At 36.3% G+C, this 22,725-nt stretch overlaps 2 protein-coding genes across 2 annotated transcripts; both read left to right on the top strand.

Moving 5' to 3' along the window:
* The first annotated feature begins 417 nt into the window (after positions 1 to 417).
* LOC131038740 (F-box/kelch-repeat protein SKIP4) lies at positions 418 to 1,979 on the top strand. The gene has a single exon (XM_057971278.2). It carries the CDS (start codon positions 479 to 481, stop codon positions 1,811 to 1,813), a length of 1,335 nt encoding a protein of 444 aa, XP_057827261.2. The 5' UTR covers positions 418 to 478; the 3' UTR covers positions 1,814 to 1,979.
* An 8,005-nt stretch (positions 1,980 to 9,984) lies between these two features.
* LOC131038741 (F-box/kelch-repeat protein SKIP30) lies at positions 9,985 to 10,596 on the top strand. The gene has a single exon (XM_059217198.1). The coding sequence runs from the start codon at positions 9,985 to 9,987 to the stop codon at positions 10,594 to 10,596; it is 612 nt and encodes a 203-aa protein (XP_059073181.1).
* Positions 10,597 to 22,725: the final 12,129 nt, after the last annotated feature.

The following is a 22,725-nucleotide window of genomic DNA, read 5'->3' as shown; positions in this document are numbered from 1 at the left end:
ATCAAAGAGTGTGTTGTGCCAACATCACTAGTTATTTTTAAAAGTTTATCTTATACTCTATAACTTATAGGGTTCCTACCTGATTCCTAGAATCTAAAAGAAATATAGACTACCTCTCCGCACAATAATACTCTTTACATATAATATTACATTAAAAACCTTTCATCCTTAAATCTCCATTTTAGAAGCATTAAAACCAAAATCAACTCGTCCATAAATCCCCATTCTACACGCCTTAAAAGCAAAATCATTTCGTCCATATTTTATCACAATCTGACGTGTGCATCGGCGTGAGCAGCCCCACCCACATGGAACCTTCCCTGGCATGCACCTAATCAACCAACTGTAGACTCCTAATACGCAGACCATTTCTTACATGCATTTATCTTGCCCCCATTTGACTTCTCCTCCATTTGTTACCGCCCAACACCTGTCCAAGTTACGTATCTGAAGGGGCCTCCCTCCCTCTCCCTGCGGCATGTTCATATTTCCTGCCGTCAGTCCAAAACAATCCACTCATTCAAGTCAAGTACACGAGCGACCATTGACTCAGGCCTCAAGAACGAAACTCCCCTCCTCTCATATATACAATACAATCCAATACGACTGCAATTCTATTCATTACATTACATTCCATTCCATTCCATCTCCAGGCACTTCTCTAATGGCGCTTGTTCAGCCCCACACACCCGTCGATCTAAACCACAACAAATGGCTTCTCATGCTCAATCACATATGCACGTCTCACCCAGCACAAGAAAACGAAGAAAACGAAGAATCATCAGAATTATCAAATTCCCAGATCATACCAGGCCTCCCAGATGACATAGCATATGAGTGCCTCCTCAGAACACCCCTCCAATCTCATCACAACATGTCCCGTGTGAGCTCCCAGTGGCGGCGCCTCCTCCACTCCGCCGATTTCTACACCCACCGCTCACAGCGCAGCCTCGCCGACACCTGGATTTGCGCTCTCGCCAGAGACAACCGCTACACCAACACAGTCCGCGCATTCGATGTAACCTCCAAGACCTGGATTTCTCTACCCCCCATGCCGGATAACCGCCACCGCCACGCCGTCGGACAAGAAATCGCCGTCGTCGGCGGCAAAATAGTCGTCTGTGGAGGGTGGAGAGAAAACCCACTGGACACCGTGAGCATCTTCGACCCAGTTTCGTATTCCTGGTTTTCCGGCCCGCCCATGCTCTCGCCACGGGCTCATTTCGTCAGCGGCGTCATCGGCGACAAGCTGTATGTCGCCGGCGGGGGCGACGGGAAACAGCCCAGGTCCGCCGAGGCGGAATTCTTCGACTCTGTGGAGAACAAGTGGTTTCCGGTGGCTTCTCTGGAGACGGGGATATCGTTCTGCCTGGGAATTTCCGTGGCCGGAAAGCTGTTTGTTCAGGCTAGAGGCGGCGTGCCTCGGGAGACCATGGTTTTCATGCCGGATTTTGGGATGTGGAGTGCACTCCGGTCGAATATGCTGGCGTGGCCTCACAGACCGCATGCTGTTGTGAATGATGAGTTGCTGTACAGGTCGGATTTTAAGGATGGGAAGCATGAATTGATGGTCTATGACGGTCAGATTGACGGCTGGAAAAGCGTCGGGATGATCGACAACGGGCCTAACAGAAGAATCTGCGAGATTGTTGGAGTGGGTGGGGAGGTTTGGGGTGTTGCAGAGGATTTTAGTGTTGGGTTGTTAAAACTTGAGGTGGGCAGTGGGAGTTCACGTAAGCTTAAGTTTGTTCGTTACGTAGGAGGCGCAGAGAGCTCCGAGAGACTCATCTGCTGCCGTGTACTGGTTCGATAAATTGACTTGGCTACATTAATTGCTTTTGTTTTTCTTGGATTCATTATTGTTCGATATAACAATTGTTTATATGTGTCGATTATCTGTAATTCATTGCTGAAACCCGTCGTAAGGAAAGAGTGCAATAGATGAACCAGAGAACGCATTTTTCTTTAATCATTTAAAAGTTTTGAGGGGTTGCCCGAATTTTGCACTTTCGTCTCGGGATTTTAAGAAACATGGTTGTATTTTACTGAGTATAGTTTTGGGCAATTCTTCAGAAATTTTGCGCGGTCTTTGGATTTCATTAAAATTTACTTTGAACAATAATCCATATAGGACTACAGTAAATATCAGCCATATGAACGTTAGGTGAATAGAATGGACAAGGATGAAAAGATGGAATATGAGGAGGCATAGATAAGTCCAGATTGTTTATTAATTAAGATTTTATCAAATGTAATTAGTTTTTATTAGTAAGAACAATATTTTGTAGAAGATGATAATTTATATAAGATGTAAAAGAGTTAGCATCACAAAACATATTATCATTATAAAAAAGGTAACTCACACATATCACTATTACTTGACTCTTCATAAAATGCAACATCAAGAGAACATGGATCTAAGGGTGAAAGCACAATACTATCATGAAATGTACTTGATACAATGATCACTATACATAATATTATTATGAGTAGATAATGGAGATTGATGTTAACTTTAGTGATCAGATTGCAGAGAACAATGTGAATGCAAGAATACAAAAGAGACAAGACACAACACATACCATGGAAAAACCTCCCTCTTGGAGGAAAAACCCAACAGCAAATCAGATCTAGATCCTTTTATTAATTGTAGAATACAATGGCAATAAAGATCAGATTACTTATCTGATATAACTGTCAACCTAGGGAAGAATTAGAGTTACAGTCATAACCCAGCTAGGGCACAATGTAACAGCAGAAGATAGCAGACTTATCTCTTTCTTATATAAGAATATCATCAGCATACAACTTCCAGCTCTTCGTAGTTCTTCACTGAAGATTGCAGACCTAATGGTGTTTGTAGACCTTCAAGAGGAACTCGCTATCCTCTTCAATGTATTCACTGTCCAAGATCGCATGTATGGCAAATGCTGATAGAAGTAATTCACTGATTCCTTGATCAGAATTCGCATTGACCTTTTATTGCAGAGCACAGGGTCTTCACATTGATTGTCTAATGTTCGGATTGCTTGATTGCCTTTACGACTAGTGATATGCTTGTGCATATATACAAGAGGTGAGCCCTATCTTGGGTCGACCCAATCCATCCTTGGGGCCAACACTATAATATTAGTTCCACACGCCACCATAAGCATGGGACCTAAACAATATAGTTTCCACATTACAAGAGCCCACGCTACATAGAGACGTGCTAAAATAAGATATAGGACCACATGTTTGGAGAAGGGATACGTCCTTTTAATAATACAATCATTTGGGCCCAGCCCATCATAAATGATCAATACATAAGACTATACGCCACAAAATGTGTGTGCTGGAGATAGGTCCACACGTTGGACCTAGAGATGCGCCCCTTTACATGTTAGGTCCAACCCTTAATGGTTTTACACATTACATATAAATACAACAGATAGGGTCCTTCCCTATAAGGATTCAAATGATGCCTTAAGGCAATCCGAATCCTATTTATTTTCCTATCCTAGTTACACAAAAAACCAACACTCCCTCTTAACTAGGGAGGAAAGTAAATACATAACCAAATTCACATGGACAAACCCATGGCAAGAACATTTACAAGGTTTAGGGCCCAACCCTAAGAGTACAAACAATATACACATCGTGATCTGATCACACAATTACATTACAATATGAATCTTTCCATGACGTTCTCCTTGTAATGCCTGCAGAGGAAGAAGCCAACTCTTCATAACTTCACACTTTCCTGGGGACCTGCATATAACACCATTATCTTTCATCATGCACATCCACAGAGGATGAAAGAGACCTTTCCATATGCACACTTGCTGGGTAATCACTCAGACATATATACAACATAAATCATGCACAATCGCAGAGGATACATAAGCTTCTTCACTAAGAAAAAAAACCTGTCACCTTGCACACCACAGAGGGTGAACTCACCTTGCACTCTGACTCTGCAGAGGGTGAGAAATAACCGCCACCTTGCACTTTGCAGAGGGTGAGAAATAACCGCCACCTTGCACTCTGCAGAGGGTGAGAAATAACCGTCACCTTGCACTCCGCAGAGGGTGGAAAGAACTGCCACCTTGCACTCCACAAAGGGTGGAAAGAACTGCCACCTTGCACTCTGCAGAGGGTGAGAAATAACCGCCACCTTGCACTCCGTAGAGGGTGGGCGAGCACTACCACCTTGCACTCCACAGAGGGTGGATGATACACCCGGTGTATCGAGGTTAGTATCATGATAAATAAACATTTTGCCATAGATAAGGAATATACATTAGATATATATTATCAATTCCTCTATTAAACCATAATGATTAGAACCCAAGAATGAAATGATATTTTAAAAGATATCAAGACTCCCTCTAAAACCCTATCTAAATAAGGAATTCACAGACCTGATGATTCATTCTTACTTACGAAGTGGACCCATAGCATCTTAAAAGAGAGAGATGAAAGGAAGACTTTCATAATTAGTTCGATGAAAAGATCTGATTGAGGTAGGGCTTCTCAGGTCATGCAGGAATGCTTTCTTCAGAGAGACATAACTTGAAAACATTATCTTCAAGAGTAGACATTAGGTTACCTTAGAGACAAGATATAGTAAAACAAAACACCAACCCTTACAAACCCTCAACACACAAATTCAGACATATAGATAGAAGACATTTACCTATACTCGGATCCTAATAGTTAATACACATCCATATATATACACTATCACTATTTAGCCATGAATACATTGAATATATAAGTGATAGCAGGTATATGATAGCAGAAATATATAAGGATGACAACAAGTATCAAAATAAGGTAGCTTCAATTCACCTACAACTTCACTTACCTATCTCCCTTGAAATAAATTGAGATTCATCACATTTGAAGGTTCTAAGATGCTAAGAGGATGAGGAATCCATTGATGCAGATGAAGGACCTTGACTGTGCATGTAATCATCTGAAAACCCTAGCCGTCACACAGAAGTCCAGGCTGTAAATCTGATCATTGCACATGCAAACCTAGGCTCTGATACCATGTTAACTTTAGTGACCAAATTGTAGAGAACAATGTGAATGCAAGAATATAAAAGAGACAAGACACAACACATACCCTCGGAAAACCTTCCTCTTGGAGGAAAAACCCAGCAACAAATCAGATCTAGATCCTTTTATTAATTGTAGAATACAATGGCAATAAAGATCAGATTACTTATCTGATATAACTGTCAACCTAGGGCAGAATTAGAGTTACAGTCGTAACCCAGCTAGGGCACAATGTAACAGCAGAAGATAGCAGACTTATCTCTTTCTTATATAAGAATATCATCAGCATACAACTTCTAGCTCTTTGTAGTTCTTCACTGAAGATTGCAGACCTAATGGTGTTTGTAGACCTTCAAGAGGAACTCGCTATCCTCTTCAATGTATTCACTGTCCAAGATCGCATGTATGGCAAATGCTGATAGAAGTAATTCACTGATTCCTTGATTAGAATTCACATTAACCTTTTATTGCAGAGCACGGGGTCTTCACATTGATTGTATGTTCGGATTGCTTGATTGCCTTTACTACTAGTGATATGCTTGTGCATATATACAAGAGGTGAGCCCTATCTTGGGTCGGCCCAATCCATCCTTGGGGCCAACACTATAATATTAGTTCCACACGCCACTATAAGCATGGGACCTAAACAATATAGTTTCCACGTTACAAGAGCCCACACTACATAGAGATGTGCTAAAATAAGATATAGGACCACACGTTTGGAGAAGGGATGCGTCCTTTTAATAATACAATCATTTGGGCCCAGCCCATCATAAATGATCAATACATAAGACTATACACCACAAAATGTGTGTGTTGGAGATAGGTCCACACGTTGGACCTAGAGATGCACCCCTTTACATGTTAGGCCCAACCCTTAATGGTTTTACACATTACATATAAATACAATAGATAGGGCCCTGCCCTATAAGGATTTGGATGATGCCTTAAGGCAATCTGAATCCTATTTATTTTGGATGTATCACTATAATACCATACCAAAGACAGGCTTATAACATATAGATCATCATCAAGAACCTAATAATGCATAGGAAAAGTAGGAAAAGGAAAATCATATACACATATCCATATCACTAACATTAGAAGGAAATATGGAATCAAACTCATGTGTAATGAGTGAGTATATCCAAAGGAGAGGAAAAACACTAGTCACATACATAATTAAACACCTCCATACAAAATGCATCCCCATTGATAGCATAAAAAGCCACAAGAGCATCATGGAAGGAAGGATTGAATGGCACAAAATTGTACAAACATATCAAAACCAATGATATATGTATTGATATCAATCAAAGATAGCAGTCTATGAAAATCGGTTGTGAATAATGAATTAAGCAAGCTCAAAGTAAGGGTGGTGAGTAGGCATCAAATGGATATTAAAAAAAATGAAACCCAAATCCCTTGTCAAGAGAATAGCAATGCAACACAATTAAAGGGTGGATCGAAACTCTACTTAGAACTTAAGGAAATATATACAATCAAGAACGTTAGATCTAAATTCCTAATGTAGGACTAGACCATAAGGACAAATTATATGGAGTGTAAGATAAATTGGGTTCCCCAGATAAAATCATGTTATATTTAAATCAAATGTACAAAACTTAAATAGAATAATAAGTATATAGGTTTAATGTAGATCTTGGTGTGCCAAATGTTATCAAATGATTTGTGAATATATTAGAACATAAAAATGTATTGATTAAATACCGTAGGATAGAGAATGATTGTCTTATCCTTCAATTATTTTTGAGTCTACAACTAATCTCTACATATATGTATAATTGAACTTGGTGTGTGGATTAGAACTTCACTAATATGGATATCTATAAGGCTTATTCACCTTAATCTATGACTTGTATTTAAATTATGGTGGAGTTAATAAACACCATTTAAGAGTTTGCTAGGTTAGGGTATTCTTCTTTTGTGAAAACCCTATTACTATGTCAATAGTACACAACAAAGATCAAAGACAACTTAGAAAACTATACAATATACTTAGAGTGTCAATGCAACATGTAGCATAGCTCTCATGCCAAGGCTTAGATAATTTTTAGATAAATATTTTAGATGATCATTTAATGAATTAGGATATATATATTTTTATACAATTCCTTAGAGTGTAATTTGATATACTTTATGTTTTAGTTGTTCATAACATTAATTGAAAAAGGGAAGCAAGTGCTTAATTTTAAAAATGGAATTTAGAAGTGCGATGGTCAATTTTATACTTACAAATCTAAGTTAGGTTAGTTTCACGGATATAGAAACAACTAGAAAAAAAATAACATTTAAAAAGAAGAAAAAAAAATTACATAATAGAAATAATTTACCTATTAATCATTACACAAGGAAGAATCTCATTTTACATATTAATCATTACACAAGGAAGAATCCTATGAAATGAATTGAAACCACAAGTCACCTTGAAAGTGATTTAAGAATAATTCAAAGAGGCCTCTTTAATCTAAGATCTTGTTCTATTCATGGTTTTACTTTTATTTTTGAATTCAAATGTTGAGAGCTTTCAAGGTTACTTCCTTATAGAAGATGATGCTAAGATTATTGTCATGATTATTTGATAGTTGCACATAATGGTAATAATTTAAGGTGTTGTTTCATATCTACATAGTCAATCGAATTGCAAGCAACTTACAATGGTTATTCCAACTTTACTCTCACTTGGATATCTATATCTACTTTTATGTGGTTGGTAATGGTTTTTTTTACTTTACATTTACTTGGAAGAATAATTTTATAGATAAAATTTATATTTGACTATCTTTGTTTTTTTTTTTTGTTTCTTCTATAACTATTGTATTTGAATTTTGAAAAATGCATTTGACAATTCTTATGGTTGCATAATTTTTAATATTTATAATCTGATTTATTCAATATTTTTGAAAATTTGATATTATTAAAATAAGTGAAGTTATCCATCGCCTTTTTAAGTTAGAAAAAAGACAAAATTGCAACAATATATTATTTTTTTATATTGAATCAATGTAAATACAAGAATGAAGCTACCAATAGATAGGTAAAATAAAAATAGGACTATCAAATGGACAACTCAGTCAAGAAGGGAGAAAAATACAAATCATTTCATAAAATGACAATTTCCTTAGTTTTGATTAAAATATGCTAGATAGTTGAAAAAAAGACAAATATTTTAAAAAAACTATTATAAAAACATAAACATGTGTTATAAACCATAATCAATTTTTATTATTATTATAATCAATTATCAAACTAAGTTTGCATATGATAACATTATTATTATCTCTTAAATTGTCTTATCTTCTAAGCATTATTAATCATAATGAATTTTTATTATTAATATAATCAATTATAGAGGTCACAAGTTCAAATCGCAAAGGAGTAGGGTATGTACATCTTATCGGCTTCGGCCCATTATCAATATAAAAAAAAACATAATCAATTATCAAATTAAGTTTGAATATGATAACGGTATTATTATCTCTTAAAATCCCAAATGAGATAAGATATGTACATCTTATTGACTTCGACCATTATCAATTAAAAAAAACATAAACAATTATTTGACTATGATAACTGTATTATTATCGCTTAAATTGTCTCGGCGTGACCCTACAAAAAAATTGCCGTCGATTACCAGACCACTATTATTTCCTTTTCTATCTAGATAGGTAACAATCGCTCAAGTAGGTTGATCTTTACCTGAATCCTGTTCAATGATGACGATGATGAGATCAGATCAGATGATTCCGAACAGCAAACAAGCGCGGTCGGCAAAGCCGGATTTTTTTGACCCCGCGTAGAACGAATAGTTACCAGTAGCTTCTATGGAGGCAAATCGTTCTGCAGTGACCAGGAAGCTGTGTGAGAAGACTAGAGGAATCGCGTCAGACCCTGGTTTTCTTGCCGGATTTTGGCTTGCAGACTGATAAGCTTGGGTGACCTCACAGATCCTATGAATTTGTGAAGGATAATTTGCTGTCTAGGGCAGATTTGAAGGAAGGGAAGTGTGAATTAGGGATAATGGACAAAAAGGGCAGCAGAATTGCCGAAGGTCATTGATGGGGAAATTTGGGGGTTTTGAAGAAGAAAGTAGATAAATTTAACCCTTTTTTACATTGGCTTATACAAGTTCCCGTGCTGCTGGTTATGCAATAGAGAAGCTTACTCTTTCTGCAATTGCATGATGGGGAGCACAACACAGATAGGATGAAGCCGCAAATGCCCTAATAAATTAGGAGGAGGTGATTGCTAAAATGAAAATTTTCTGTTAAAAATTTCACAAAATCTAGATGAATTCCCTAACTCCTGAAGTTTCAAAGCAGTAGCTGTGCATTGCTACAGTTACAATTAAGAAATTTTCAGGACAGAGCTCATGATGTTAATGGAGTCTGATTAGAAGCTCCATGAAGAAGTCACTTCAGCGGGTTAGTTACAGGTCCGGGTCACCTGCGAACAAAAGTACGTCTCACCCAGCACAAGAGAACGAAGAAAATGAAGAATCAGAATCACCAGAATCATCAAATTCCCAGATCATACCAGGCCTCCCAGATGACATAGCATACGAGGGCCTTCTCAGAACACCCCTCCAATCGCATCACACCATGTCCGGTGTGAGCTCCCGGTGGCGGCGCCGCCGATTTCTACACCCACCTCTCACAGCGCCGCCTTGCCGACACCTGGATCTGCGCTCTCGCCAGAGACAACTGCTACACCAACACAGTCCGCGCATTCGATGTGAACTCCAAGACCTGGATTTCTCTCCCCCCCGTGCCGGAGAACCGCCACCGCCACGCCGTCGGGCAAGAAATCGCCGTCGTCGACAGCAAAATAGTCATCTGTGGAGGGTGGAGAGAAAACCCACTGGACCCCGTGAGCATCTTCGACCCAGTTTCATACTCCTGGTTTTCCGGCCCACCCATGCTCTCGCCGCGGGCTCATTTCGTCAGCGGCGTCATCGGCGATAAGCTGTATATCGCCGGCGGGGGCGACGGGAAACAGCCCAGGTCCGCTGAGGCGGAATTCTTCGACCCTGTGGAGAACAAGTGGTTTCCGGTGGCTTCTCTGGAGACGGGGATATCGTTCTGCCTGGGAGTTTCCATGGCCGGAAAGCTGTTTGTTCAGGCCAGAGGCGGCGTGTCTCGGGAAACCATGGTTTTCTTGCCGGATTTTGGGATGTGGAGTGCACTCCGGTCGAATATGCTGGCGTGGCCTCACAGACCGCATGCTGTTGTGAATGATGAGTTGCTGTACAGGTCGGATTTTAAGGATGGGAAGCATGAATTGATGGTCTATGACGGTCAGATTGACGGCTGGAAAAGCGTCGGGATAATCGACAACGGGCCTAACAGAAGAATCTGCGAGATTGTTGGAGTGGGTGGGGAGGTTTGGGGTATTGCAGAGGATTTTAGTGTTGGGTCGTTAAAACTTGAGGTGGGCAGTGGGAGTTCACCTAAGCTTAAGTTTGTTCGTTACGTAGGAGGCGCAGAGAGCTCCGAGAGACTCATCTGCTGCCGTGTACTGGTTCGATAAGTTGACCTGGTTGCATCAATTGCTTTTTGGTTTTTCTTGGATTCATTACGAGTCAAAATTTTCTTCTGTTTGATACAATTGTTTATAGATGACGATTATCTGTACTTCATTGCTGAAACGCGTGGGAAGGAAAGAGTGGAATAGATGAACCAGAGAACGTATTTTTCTTTGATCCTTCAAAATTTTTTAGGGGTTGCCCGAATTTTGCCCTTTCATCTCGGGATTTTAAGAAATATGGTTGTATTTTACTGAGTATAGTTTTGTGCAATCCTTCAGAAATTTTGCGCAGTCCTTAGGTTTCATTAAGTTTTAATTTGAACATTAGGTGAATAGAATGGACAAGGATGAAAAGATGGAGTATGAGGAGGCATAGATAAGTCCTAAGTCCAAATTGTTTTCAGGAGTAACCAAAGCATAAATTAATAGTAAAAACCTATGAGATGAATTAAGCAAGTTTAAAATTGTTTATTAATCAAGATTTTATTAATTGTAATTAGCTTTTATTAGTCCCTGCCTTATAGGCAGGAAACTAATGTTTTCGCCTCAACGAAATACTTTCTTTCTAAAAAATTGTGCAAGCGTATTATTTCTTTCATTTCCTATGGTCCGCAGCTCCCTGATTTTTATTTTGGAATTTTTGCAGAATATTTCTTTTTTCTGATTGGCCCTTCATATTTTTGCTAACAATTTTCTTGTTTTTCCCATATGGCAGGGAACTAATGTTTTTGCCTCAACGAAATACTTTCTTTCTAAAAAATTGTGCAAGCGTATTATTTATTTCATTTCCTATGGTCCGCAGCTCCCTGATTTTTATTTTGGAATTTTTGCAGAATATTTCTTATTTCTGATTGGCCCTTCATATTTTTGCTGGCAGTTTTTTTGTTTTTTCCATATAAAAATTCAGAGAAAATTTCGCTTGGCCAATAAAAACAAGTAGAAGAAAATATTTGTGGGTTTCTAATGTTTCTAAATGCTTGGGTGTCTATCTAGAACCTTCCTAGTTGGCACGTATGTGGGCACGTGACATTCAGAGTTTTTCACAGTTTTTCATAGGAGAGAACGGGTGATTCACGAAGGCGGGGCAGCGAAATAAAGTCTAGGGTTATGTGTTTCTGAAAATTGCAGGGCAGAGTGTCAAGAATCAAACAATTTACATACCCTGTCATTGTTTCCATATTTTCAGATGTGGCTAACATGGAGGCACAGAAGATGGAATTGGGGCCTATGTTCCATGGGGACGTGTTCTCAGGCCTGGTATCCCGGAACAGTTTCTGACTGCGGATTTGACCATTTTTGGGGGGGTTTTTGCTTCCGGTAAGATAAAGTTTCATCTTTTCTGAAAAATTTAGCTGATTTGAAGTAGATTTGAGGGTTTTTCATTTTTAAAGTTGTTGTTTTGTTGATGAATTTTTAACAGCTAATACTAATGAGATCTTTAGAGTTTTGAGATTTGTGGGTTCTTGTTTTTTCGGAGGTTTTTGGAATTTTCCTATTAAATATATGGTTTAGTTGTATGTAATGAGCATTTGAAGTTTATAAAGCGTCAGTCGAAAAAACTTATGGCATCGAGCTTGAGAGCAGTGGCCAAATCGGCCACATCATTAGTCAACACATCACCCTATCAAATCATGCCCCCAGTGCATCTGGAACTGTGGTTTCGTCCCAGACATACCCAGGCCAAATACTAGGCATACTAAGGGCAAACGCTGGAAAAAAAAAATACTTCTAAAAAAAAAGGTTTTTTAGGACAAAAAATAGCTAATGTTTTTATTTGCAGTTAAGCTCTGTCAATTTTCTTTTAATAAATGTTTATTTTTAAAAAAAATTGCAGTTGAGCTCTGTAAATTTTGTTCTCATATATGTAGAAAAGGGTTTTATCTAGGCCCAAACTTGTACAAAAGGTAAAATGACAAGTAAAATTAATTTTGTTCTCATATATGTAGAAAAGGGTTTTATCTAGGCACAAACTTGTACAAAAGGTAAAATGACAAGTAAAATTGACTGGATAGCCACTCACGCTTAGTTTATTACATGTACCTGCCAAAAGAAAATCCGCTTAGTTTATTACATGTACCTGGATAGCCACTCACGCTTAGTTTATTACATGTACCTGCCAAAAGAAAATCCGACTCCATTAACTAATGATGATACACTGTCAAGCATCATAAGAAAGAAAGAAAATTTCATAGAAAGAGTGGCAAAATTTTCATTGAATTTTGTTCACCATCAAGAGATATATAAAATTGATTCGTTGTGCTTATTCAAGTAAATATTTTAATGGTTTTCTAAAGCTTATACCAAATTTGGCATAGCTTTGTGACATTGCTACTGCTTTTTTCCATTTGTATTTCCGTATTACAGCCCATAAATTCGTTTGCTCTTCTGATCCTCACCTATGATGTTAGGAGAAATTTCCCTTCGATGGAATAGTAGAATGTAATGAGAATTAAATATACTTTTATATTGTCTACTCTTTGCATCTAAATATTGTTTTGCCAGTATTGCTTCTACATATCTTTTTGGAAGTGGCACTAACTGTTGAATGATTATCCTATCTTTTCCATTTGCATATGGCTTTATCATATTTGAATGTTGAAATGAAATCTTCTTAGAAGCTTGGTCAAGTTTAGAATGATAGTAGTTTATGCATGTACAAAGCTTGTAGAATAAGAACTGATAAAGTTGATAAAGTTGATTTTTTTTTTCGCTAAAGTTGTTGATCCAAATCTAAGCCCACACCCATGAATAAAATGCTACATATCATGGTCATTTGTATTTTAAACATGTATTTAAGTTAAAAGCATTTCCTTTATCTTGGAAATGATCTCCAAATATTCGATTGCAGAATGCATTGATTATTGATTGGTTGCTTTGCCAATAAGGCGCAGTCCTTAATGTTTTATTTCCTAGTGACAAGTGTTAATGGACAGCTTGCAAATTCTCCAAGAACTTAATCTTCATTCTTATGGCATACACTATTAATGAATCTATTGAACTTATTAAATAGTAATTATTATTGAATAGTCAGCAATCCATTAAACAACGAAGACATGAACTGAAAATATAAGAATTAATTAAACCTTCACACTAAATGATAAATGCAGAATTCGAAATTAGCTGCCGGTAAGAGAAGACCAATTCCCACCATTTCATGGAAAAGATGCCATGAGCGCAAGTGTTTGATCAGATAATGCAGCACAGTCCTCACGACATGTGAACTTGTCATGGTCCCAGAAACATAACCAATTCAATAAAAAACTGTTTTTTGAAAAAGTTGTTGAATGAAAAAAGATTTATATTAAGAAATATTAGAGACCAATTACCAAAAATATAAGCAGAATGGGAGTAAGTTTCTCAGTCAATGGAGTGGGTCAAGCTTAAAAAAACAAGCAGAAGATTATAATTTGGACTAGTATTCTGTCTCCATCCCGAATTTCTTCCTCAGAAGTCAATTTTTAAAAGAGGATAGAATTGGAGTTACTTTTCCATCAAATTTTGTCACAAACTGAAGTATCAAACTATGCGATAGACCATGCTTACAAATCTGAATTATTTTTTATCTCAATAGGGTGCATTAGATTCCCTTCATGTATTCAGTCCATATAATTCAAGTACCGGGGAGTTCATACAAGTTCTGATATCTTGGGAAGAACTAAAATCCAAGCTTAATTTTGCCGCCACCATGTCAAAGATTAATGTCTCAGTTTCATCAGTTTGGTTTCTCTGTATTTTTTATAGCATGGGATGTTTGTTACAGGCAACTCAAGTAATAGCAGACACAGATCTTGTTGAAGGCAAGTTCACTTTATGCAAAATTTTGTTTTGTTTAGTAGCATATTGTGAATTGACTATTCCATGTTGTGTTGTTTGAATTTAACAGTTTCTACAATAAGGTCACTTTCTGAGAGATGGAATATTCGTTCATCTACAACATGGAACCTCACAGATCCATGCTCTGGCCAGGCCAGTTCTACTGCAAAGATAGGAAATCCTGGCATCAAGTGTGCCTGCTCAGGAACTGTCTGCCATGTTACACAAATGTAATGCCTACAGTAACCTTGTTGCTCAATGGATTGTGTTATTAATTATGTACTTGGATATTTTCTGTTAACCAATTAAAACTTAAAATTAGGACCTCCTGTTAGTAAGATGAGGCCCTATTGCTCCCTTTGCAGTCCCAACTGTGGATTGCTTTTCCAACAAAGAAAGTGTCTTCCCAACTTTTGAAGCAACATAGATCATATGCATCTAATATTTTATTTGGGATATCGTAGTTAAGGTTGTCAAAAGAACAGGTGAAGACGAGCTTTTACGTGGCACTCATTGCCAATATTTTGATTTGGTGTCTGAGGCTTCCTTTGTGGATTTAAAAAAAATTGTTTTCCATGTTTTATAAATTATTCAATTTTTATACCCATGTTTCTAACTTCATGACTAATCCCAGTTATACTTGAAATTAATATCTCTACGCTAAAGAGGAGTTAAAGTGTAGAGTTGTGGCAGTGACTTCAAGGAAAAAATATCTATCAGAGATCCTATTAAATATGAACAAAGTAGAGAATAGCTTGCAAAAAGTCCTCGTTTAGACATTGCTTAACTGACCTTACAGTTAATGAATATCTGTGTTTCTTGTAATATACATTTTTTACATCCTCAAAGTAAATTTATACTACTTAATTGTTCTCAACACTTCACCACATTGCTACCATGTTTTTAGCTAAAGGCGGGGACTCATGCTGTCTCACAGCTCTTGTTAGAATAATATTTTGTAGAAAATAATAAATCATTGGTAGTATGTATTTGAGAAGGTAATGAGTCATAATTTTAACATACATATTATCATAATTTAAGTATAACAAAGTAAAAAAATATTATAAATATCTATTTAATTTATACAAGATGTAAAAGAGCTAGCATCACAAAGCATATTATCATCATGTACTAAAAAAGGTAACTCACACATATCACTATTACTTGACTCTTCATAAAATGCAACATCAAGAGAACATGGGTCTAAGGGTGAAAGAACAATATTGTCATGAAATGTACTTGATACAACGACCAGTATACATAAGATTATTATGACTAGATAATGGAGATTGAATCTCTTCACATACCATATTATCTTTGGATGTATCACTATAATACCATACCATAAGATAGGGTTATAACATATAGATAATCATCAAGAACCAAATCAAGCAAAGGAAAAGCATATACACATATCCCTACCACTAACATTAGAAGGAAAGATGGAATCAAACTCATGTGTATAAATGAGTGAGTATATCCAAAAGAGATGAAAAACACTAGTCAATTATATGAAAGAGATAAGAACACATACATAATTAAACATCTCCATACAAAATGCATCCCCATTGATAGCATAAAAAGCCACAAGAGCATTGTGGAAGGAAGGATTGAATGGCACAAAATTGTACAAACATATCAAATGATTTGTGAATATATAAAAATTTATTGATTAAATAATGTAAGATAGAAAATGATTGTCTTATGCTTCAATATTTTATTATGAGTCTGGACAACTAATTTCTACATATATGTATAATTGAACTTGGCGTGTGGATTGTAACTTCACTAATATGGATATCTATAAGGCTTATTCGCCTTAATCTCTGACTTGTATTTAAAGTATGGCGGAGTTAATAAACACCATTAAGAGTTTGTTAGGTTAGGGTATTCTTCTTTTTTTAAGCCCCTATTACTTAGTCAATAGTACACAACAAAGATCAAAGACAATAGAAAATTATACAATATACTTATAGTGTCAATGCAACGTGTAGCATAACTCTCATACCAAGTCTTATATAATTTTTAGATAAATATTTTAGATGATCATTTAATGAATTAGGATATATCTTTTTATACAACTCCTTAGAGTGTAATTTGAAATACTTTATGTTTTAGTTGCTCATAACATTAATTGAAAAAGGGAAGCAAGAGCCTAATTTTAAAAATTGAATTTAGAAGTGCGAGGGTCAATTTTATACTCACAAATCTAACTTATGTTAGTTTCACGAATATAGAAACAACTTGAGCAAAAGAACATAAAAAAAAAAATGTAAAACGATGAAGTCAATTGATTACCTAATTAGTTACCAACTCCCATGTACAACTAATTTGCATATTAATCATTACGCAAGGAATAATCCATTTTTACAAATTAATCATTACATAAGGAAGAATCCTATGAAATGGATTGAAAGCACAAGGAAACATACAAGGTATGCAATTTCAAGCTAAAGTGATTTGGGAATAATTCAAAGACACCTCTTTGATTATTTCAATCTAAGATCTTGTTCTATTCATAGTTTTTCTTTTATTTTTGAATTCAAATGCTTTGAGCTTCCAAGGTTACTTCCTTATAGAAGATGATGCTAAGATTATTGTCATAATTATTGGATAGTTGCACATAATGATAATAATTTAAGGTGTTGTTTCATATCTAAATAGTCAATTGAATTGCAAGCAACTTATAATGGTTATTCCAACTTTGTTGTCACTTGGATATCTACTTTTATGTGGTTGGTAATGGTTTTCTCTACTTTACATTTACTCGGAAGTATAATTTTATAAATAAAATTTATATTTGACTATCTTTAATTTTTTAAATTTATTTTTGTTTCTTCTATAACTATTGTATTTGAATTTTGGAGAATGAATTTGACAATTCTTATGGTTGCATAAATTTTAACATTTATAATTTGATTTATTCATTATTTTTCAAAAGATGCATTTATGAAAATAGGTGAAGTTATACATCACCTTTTTAAGTTAAAAAAAAATATTGTATTTATATTCTAATGTCAATAGAAATGACAAAATTACAGCAATATGCTATTTTTTTTATATGGAATCAGTATAAATACAAGAATGAAGCTACCAATAGATAGCTGAAATAAAAATAAGACTATCAAATGGACAAATCAGTCAAGAAGTGAAAGATACAAATCATTTCATAAATTGACAAATTCTTTAATTTTAATCAAAATATGCTAGATAGTTGAAAGAAAGAGAAATATTTTTTTTAAAAAAACATTATAAACAACATGCGCATGCATTATAAACCAAAATCAATTTTTATTATTATTATTATAATCAATTATCAAACTAAGTTTGAATATCAGTATTATTATCTCTCTAATTGTCTTATCTTCTAACTTGAATTTGTGACTAGTGAGTTGGCGTGACCCTATAAAAAAATTGCCGTCGATTAACAGTCCACCATTATTTCCCTTTCTATCTAGATAAGTAACAATCGCTTCAGTAGGTTTATCTTTACCTGAATCCTGTTCAACGCAAATCAGATAGATGATGACGATGATGAGATCAGATCAGATGATTCCGAATAGCAAACAAGCGCAGTCAGCAAAGCGGGAGTTTTTTGATCCCGCGGAGAACAAATAGTTACCAGTAGCTTCTATGGAGGGAAATCGTTCTGCAGTGAGCAGGAAGCTCTGTGTGAAGAGTAGAGGAATCACTTTAGACACCGGTTTTCTTGCCGGATTTTGGCTTGCAGAGTGATAAGCTTGAGTGATCTCACAGATCCTATGAATTTGTGAAGGATAATTTGCTGTCTAGGGCAGATTTGAAGGAATGGAAGGGTGAATTAGGGGTAATGGACAAAAAGGGCAGCAGAAGAATCGCCGAAGGTTATTGGTGGGGAGATTTGGGGGTTTTGAAGAAGAGAGTAGATAAATTTAACTGTTTTTTGAATTGGCTTATACAAGTTCCCCTGCTGGTGGTTATGCAATGGAGAAGCTCACTCTTTCTGCAATTGCATGATGGGGAGCACAACACAGAGAGGGTGAAGCCGCTGATGCCCTAATAAATTAGGAGTAGGTGATTGCTAAATTGAAAATTGTCTGTTAAAATTTTCAAAAAATGTAGATGAATTCCGTAACTCCTGAAGTTTCAAAGCAGTAGCTGTGCATTGCTACAGTTTCTATTAAGAAAATTTCAGTACAAAGCTTATGGTGTTAATGGAGAAGCTTCGTGAAGCAAGTCACTTCAGCTATGTATCTCAACTGATGACTCAACTGGCAAAGTAAAAGTTATTGGTATGATAGTCTCTTCACCCACTTCTCCCTCCAGGGTATGTGCATGTCCGTCTAACTCGTGATCCTGGGACTGCATGCTGATAAGTAAATCTTCAAACTTATTTTCTGAGGTCTGATTCGAAAAATCAGACTCATCATGACATGAATCCTCATCATACCATGTATCATTAGTACCCAATTCTTAAGTACTATCATGTGACAACTCAACAATAGCACCTTGCAGTCAAGAATAGCACCCCGCATATGTGTAGATCCTACTGACCCATGCGGATGCAAGGTATCATCGGATGCAAGGTATCATAACTGCTGTCATAAAAATCCGAAGTGCTAGGGGGCATATTCACCATGCATCCATCACCCAAGCCCGTCCTAATGACTTCTTGTTTTGAATCAGCATATCTATCGAATTCATCATATAAATTTTTGCATACCCTTTTTCCTTCAATGTGGGCCAATGTAGTCTTTCCAAGAGCTTGCTGATAATTCGTTCTTGCTAGACCATGTTGATCATACCTTCCACCATTCCTCCTATTCCTGTGATTCATGGACTGGTCAAAAGTCCATTGTTCTCTAAGATCGGAAGGAAGAGTATTATACTCTATGTAAGCTTGCCTTGCATCCTCATAAAAAAAGTAGTTGCAGCAGCATAAGGTTGTTCTTCTCTTGGTATGGAAGTCGGAAAGAGTGGCCTAGAGGTTGATCCTCTAGTGGTAGAAGCTCGGTGTACTGACCTTTCCCCATCAACCTTTCTATTCATTTCGTTGCTTCCACTACGTTCAGTTGTGTGATGTTGTTGGAGGTTATTATTTGTTTGCTGCTCCATCTTTTCCAATAGGCGAGACATCATATCAAGCATGGTGTCAAACTTCTTTTCAATCCGTGCATCCTTGTCTTCTTCTGCGATAGTTTGAATTATATACCGTCTTCATTGTTCCCTATTGTAATACTTGATTTCTCTTCATAAATCTGATCACGGGATGGCAGGATCTTGACTCTAATACCACTGAAATATCCCCTGTACTTTTATGACTAATAACAAGAAATATTTTCTGCTCAATTTGCGTGTTATGCTATTCTGAAAATTGTGTGTTATGCTGACAGGGTTTTCAGTTTGTAATGAAGTTCATCACACATGGATATTTAATGAATAATCAACTTCTAAATGATTCTCCTTGACCGATAGTTATCTAGAGATGCATAAGCAACTATCTATTGATGATATATACGAGTCTAGGTCAACAAAATCATGACTAACAACAAACTGACATTATGACAAACATTTGTAAGACATCCTCAATAATCATGAATGTAAATGTAATGAAGATGCAATCAATACTCCTTCCTTCTTTATTCATATCATGATCAAATGAGACATTACATTGGCAGCAATATGGTCAAATTCATGGACTGCTATCGAGGACCCTTTTCAGACTTTTTGAAGATAATGACATCAACTAACTTATATTCAGACTGAAATTTCAATAAACTAACAATGCCAAAGAACCTGGAATAATATCGCCCATTTGGATGTGTGAAGAAGCAATCAATATCAAGCAACTGGATGCCTTCAATCTGCCGAATTAATCTTATCAAAGAATTGCCCCTGCTGCCATATCAGTAATCAAAAAGAACAGTTGCAGAACAACAGCCAGCCATATTCTTTTTACCAATAATATTCGCCTTATCTTCTTGAATGAAGCGCTATTCCCACTTGAGCAATTTGGTGCCAAAATAGAGTGTTATGAGCAAATTTGTTTAGGAAGAAAGCCTGGTACGATTTGCTTCAGAATTGTTTCCTCACTGAATGCACCTTCAAACACTTTCAAAATACCTCCAAAAATGTCGCCTTTCTCCTCCAAAGCTATTGCTGCCTTCCTTGGTAACATTTGATGCTAAACTAATGAAGAGAATGCATACACTAGTCGGTCTGGTTTGAATTATTTCAGATCAGTAATGGATGCAATATTCAACTCAATTCTCCCTCCATTCCCTATCAAAATGAATCGCTTTATGCTTCTAAGGCTGGCGATAGTCTCCAAAATGTGCTACCATACTCCAAAAGGGAAATCGAGGGCATGTAGGGAAAAGTCGAACTTTATCTCAGACTTGCAGAAACAACAACTCTTCTTCCAATTTCACTTCCACTGATATTCCTTACTTCAATCAAATCGGTGCTCTATGGGATTCAATCTCACAAATCTAAAAATATCATAAACCCCATCCACCATGGAAATGTAGCAACTCAATATGCTGAATATGGAAGAGTGGGTATCTTGCACTCTCAACTGCAACCCTTCGGAAGGTCTTCCACTCTTCAGTGATGCAATCTATGAGAGTTTTCGTTCTCAAAGATCAATCTTGCAAGCACCTCTCGTTCTACTAAACTCAATCAAAAACCATATCAATAATCCAAGCTACCTTGAAGCTTCATCTTGATCTCCTTTAATACTTTTTCACTCCAACATAAACTTTTAGAAGTGACTTTATGAAATAATATTTAATTAGTCACTTTATTAAATTAATTAAATATAAAATCATCTTTAATTTTTAATTTATTTGATAATTTTATAAATAATTAATTTAATATTATTAATTAAAATAATTCATTAAGCTATCCATGAAAAATAATAACTATTTGGACAACTTAACTAATTAAATTAATTAATCAATTCTTTTCCAAAAATGGGTACATTACATACTTGGCCAAGTATCATCTTCCTCTTAAGCTCCTCCATGCTACCACTTGGAAATATCTCATGGCTTGAGAGTACCCTTTCATCCTCCACCTTTTATCTCCAAGATTACATCCTAGCCCTATGTACCATCTCCCCTTCATTCACACTATCAACACATAGCCAAGTTTTATCTATGACATGCATCTAAATCCTAAGAGGACCATTATGTTGCCAAAATTTCATGAGCACACATTGAAATCAGGCATATTGGGAAAATATACACAAGAAGGAGCGCAACATACTTCCTTTGCAATGGATTTCACTATGGTTTGAACCTTTTTTAGCCTAATCCTAATTGTTGTTGTTGGTGTAAATAATTATTCATCTTGGATATTGATGTCATGGAAATGGGGACAAGGTAACAACAAAGTTCAATGTTAATAAGTTAGTTTCAACCATAAAAACAAAACAAAGAACTAAAAACCATTTCAAACATATCAAAAGAGATTTCAAAAAGCATGAAAGAAGTTTAACAAAATAAAAGAAAGGAGAAGAGCCTCCCTAAGATGCTTCCATGATGCCTTTCGATGCTTCTCCCTTGTTTCTCCCCTCTCCAAGTCCCAAATGAGTGTAGCTCTCAGCTTTTAGCACTATCCATGGATGCCATATGGAGATTCAAGATGGTTGAATATGATAAACAAATGCTATGCAAGTGTAGATAGTGATGCTATGAAAAAGCTCTATGCTAATGCCAGTATAACAACAATACTCTAATGCTTCTTTTTTTGTTTGAGGAGAAGGGTTCTATTTATAGAAGAAATGGGGAAATGAAGGGTTAAGATTGAGTAATCTTAACAAGGGTTAGGATTGAAAGATATTCAATCCATGTGAGACTTTCAACCCAATCCCATGTTGACAAGTGTCACCATGAGGAGGCTTGAGAGGAGAGATAAGGAGCATTTAAATGCTTGAGGGGACATGATGGTTACCTTAGTCAAAGAAATAAATGCTTTGAAGAGACACATGGGTTACATGAGGGTTAAGTTAGGGGTCAAAGTCCTTAACCATGGGTACAAGTGGAATTAACCATTAATGATCATGTAAGAGCCATAAGTGGTTTGGAAGACTTTAGAGGTTAATTTGTTGAACACACAAATCATTAATTGCTTTTCAAAGACTTTGGAGTCTTTGAGAAGTGACTCCAATTTGCTTAGGAATGTGACAATATTTAGGGGATGGATTAGGTTAATTAGGAAAGGTTTAGAAGAATCTAGAAGAGGTTTAGACATGCAAGTGGATTTTGTAGGAAAATGCAAGTGGGAGGAATTTTGGTATTTTCAATTAAAATAAAATCATTTATTTCAATTAAATGG

Source organism: Cryptomeria japonica, chromosome 3 (assembly GCF_030272615.1).
Source record: "Cryptomeria japonica chromosome 3, Sugi_1.0, whole genome shotgun sequence".
Lineage (NCBI taxonomy): Eukaryota > Viridiplantae > Streptophyta > Pinopsida > Cupressales > Cupressaceae > Cryptomeria > Cryptomeria japonica.
This window is presented reverse-complemented; position numbering and strand designations above follow the sequence as displayed.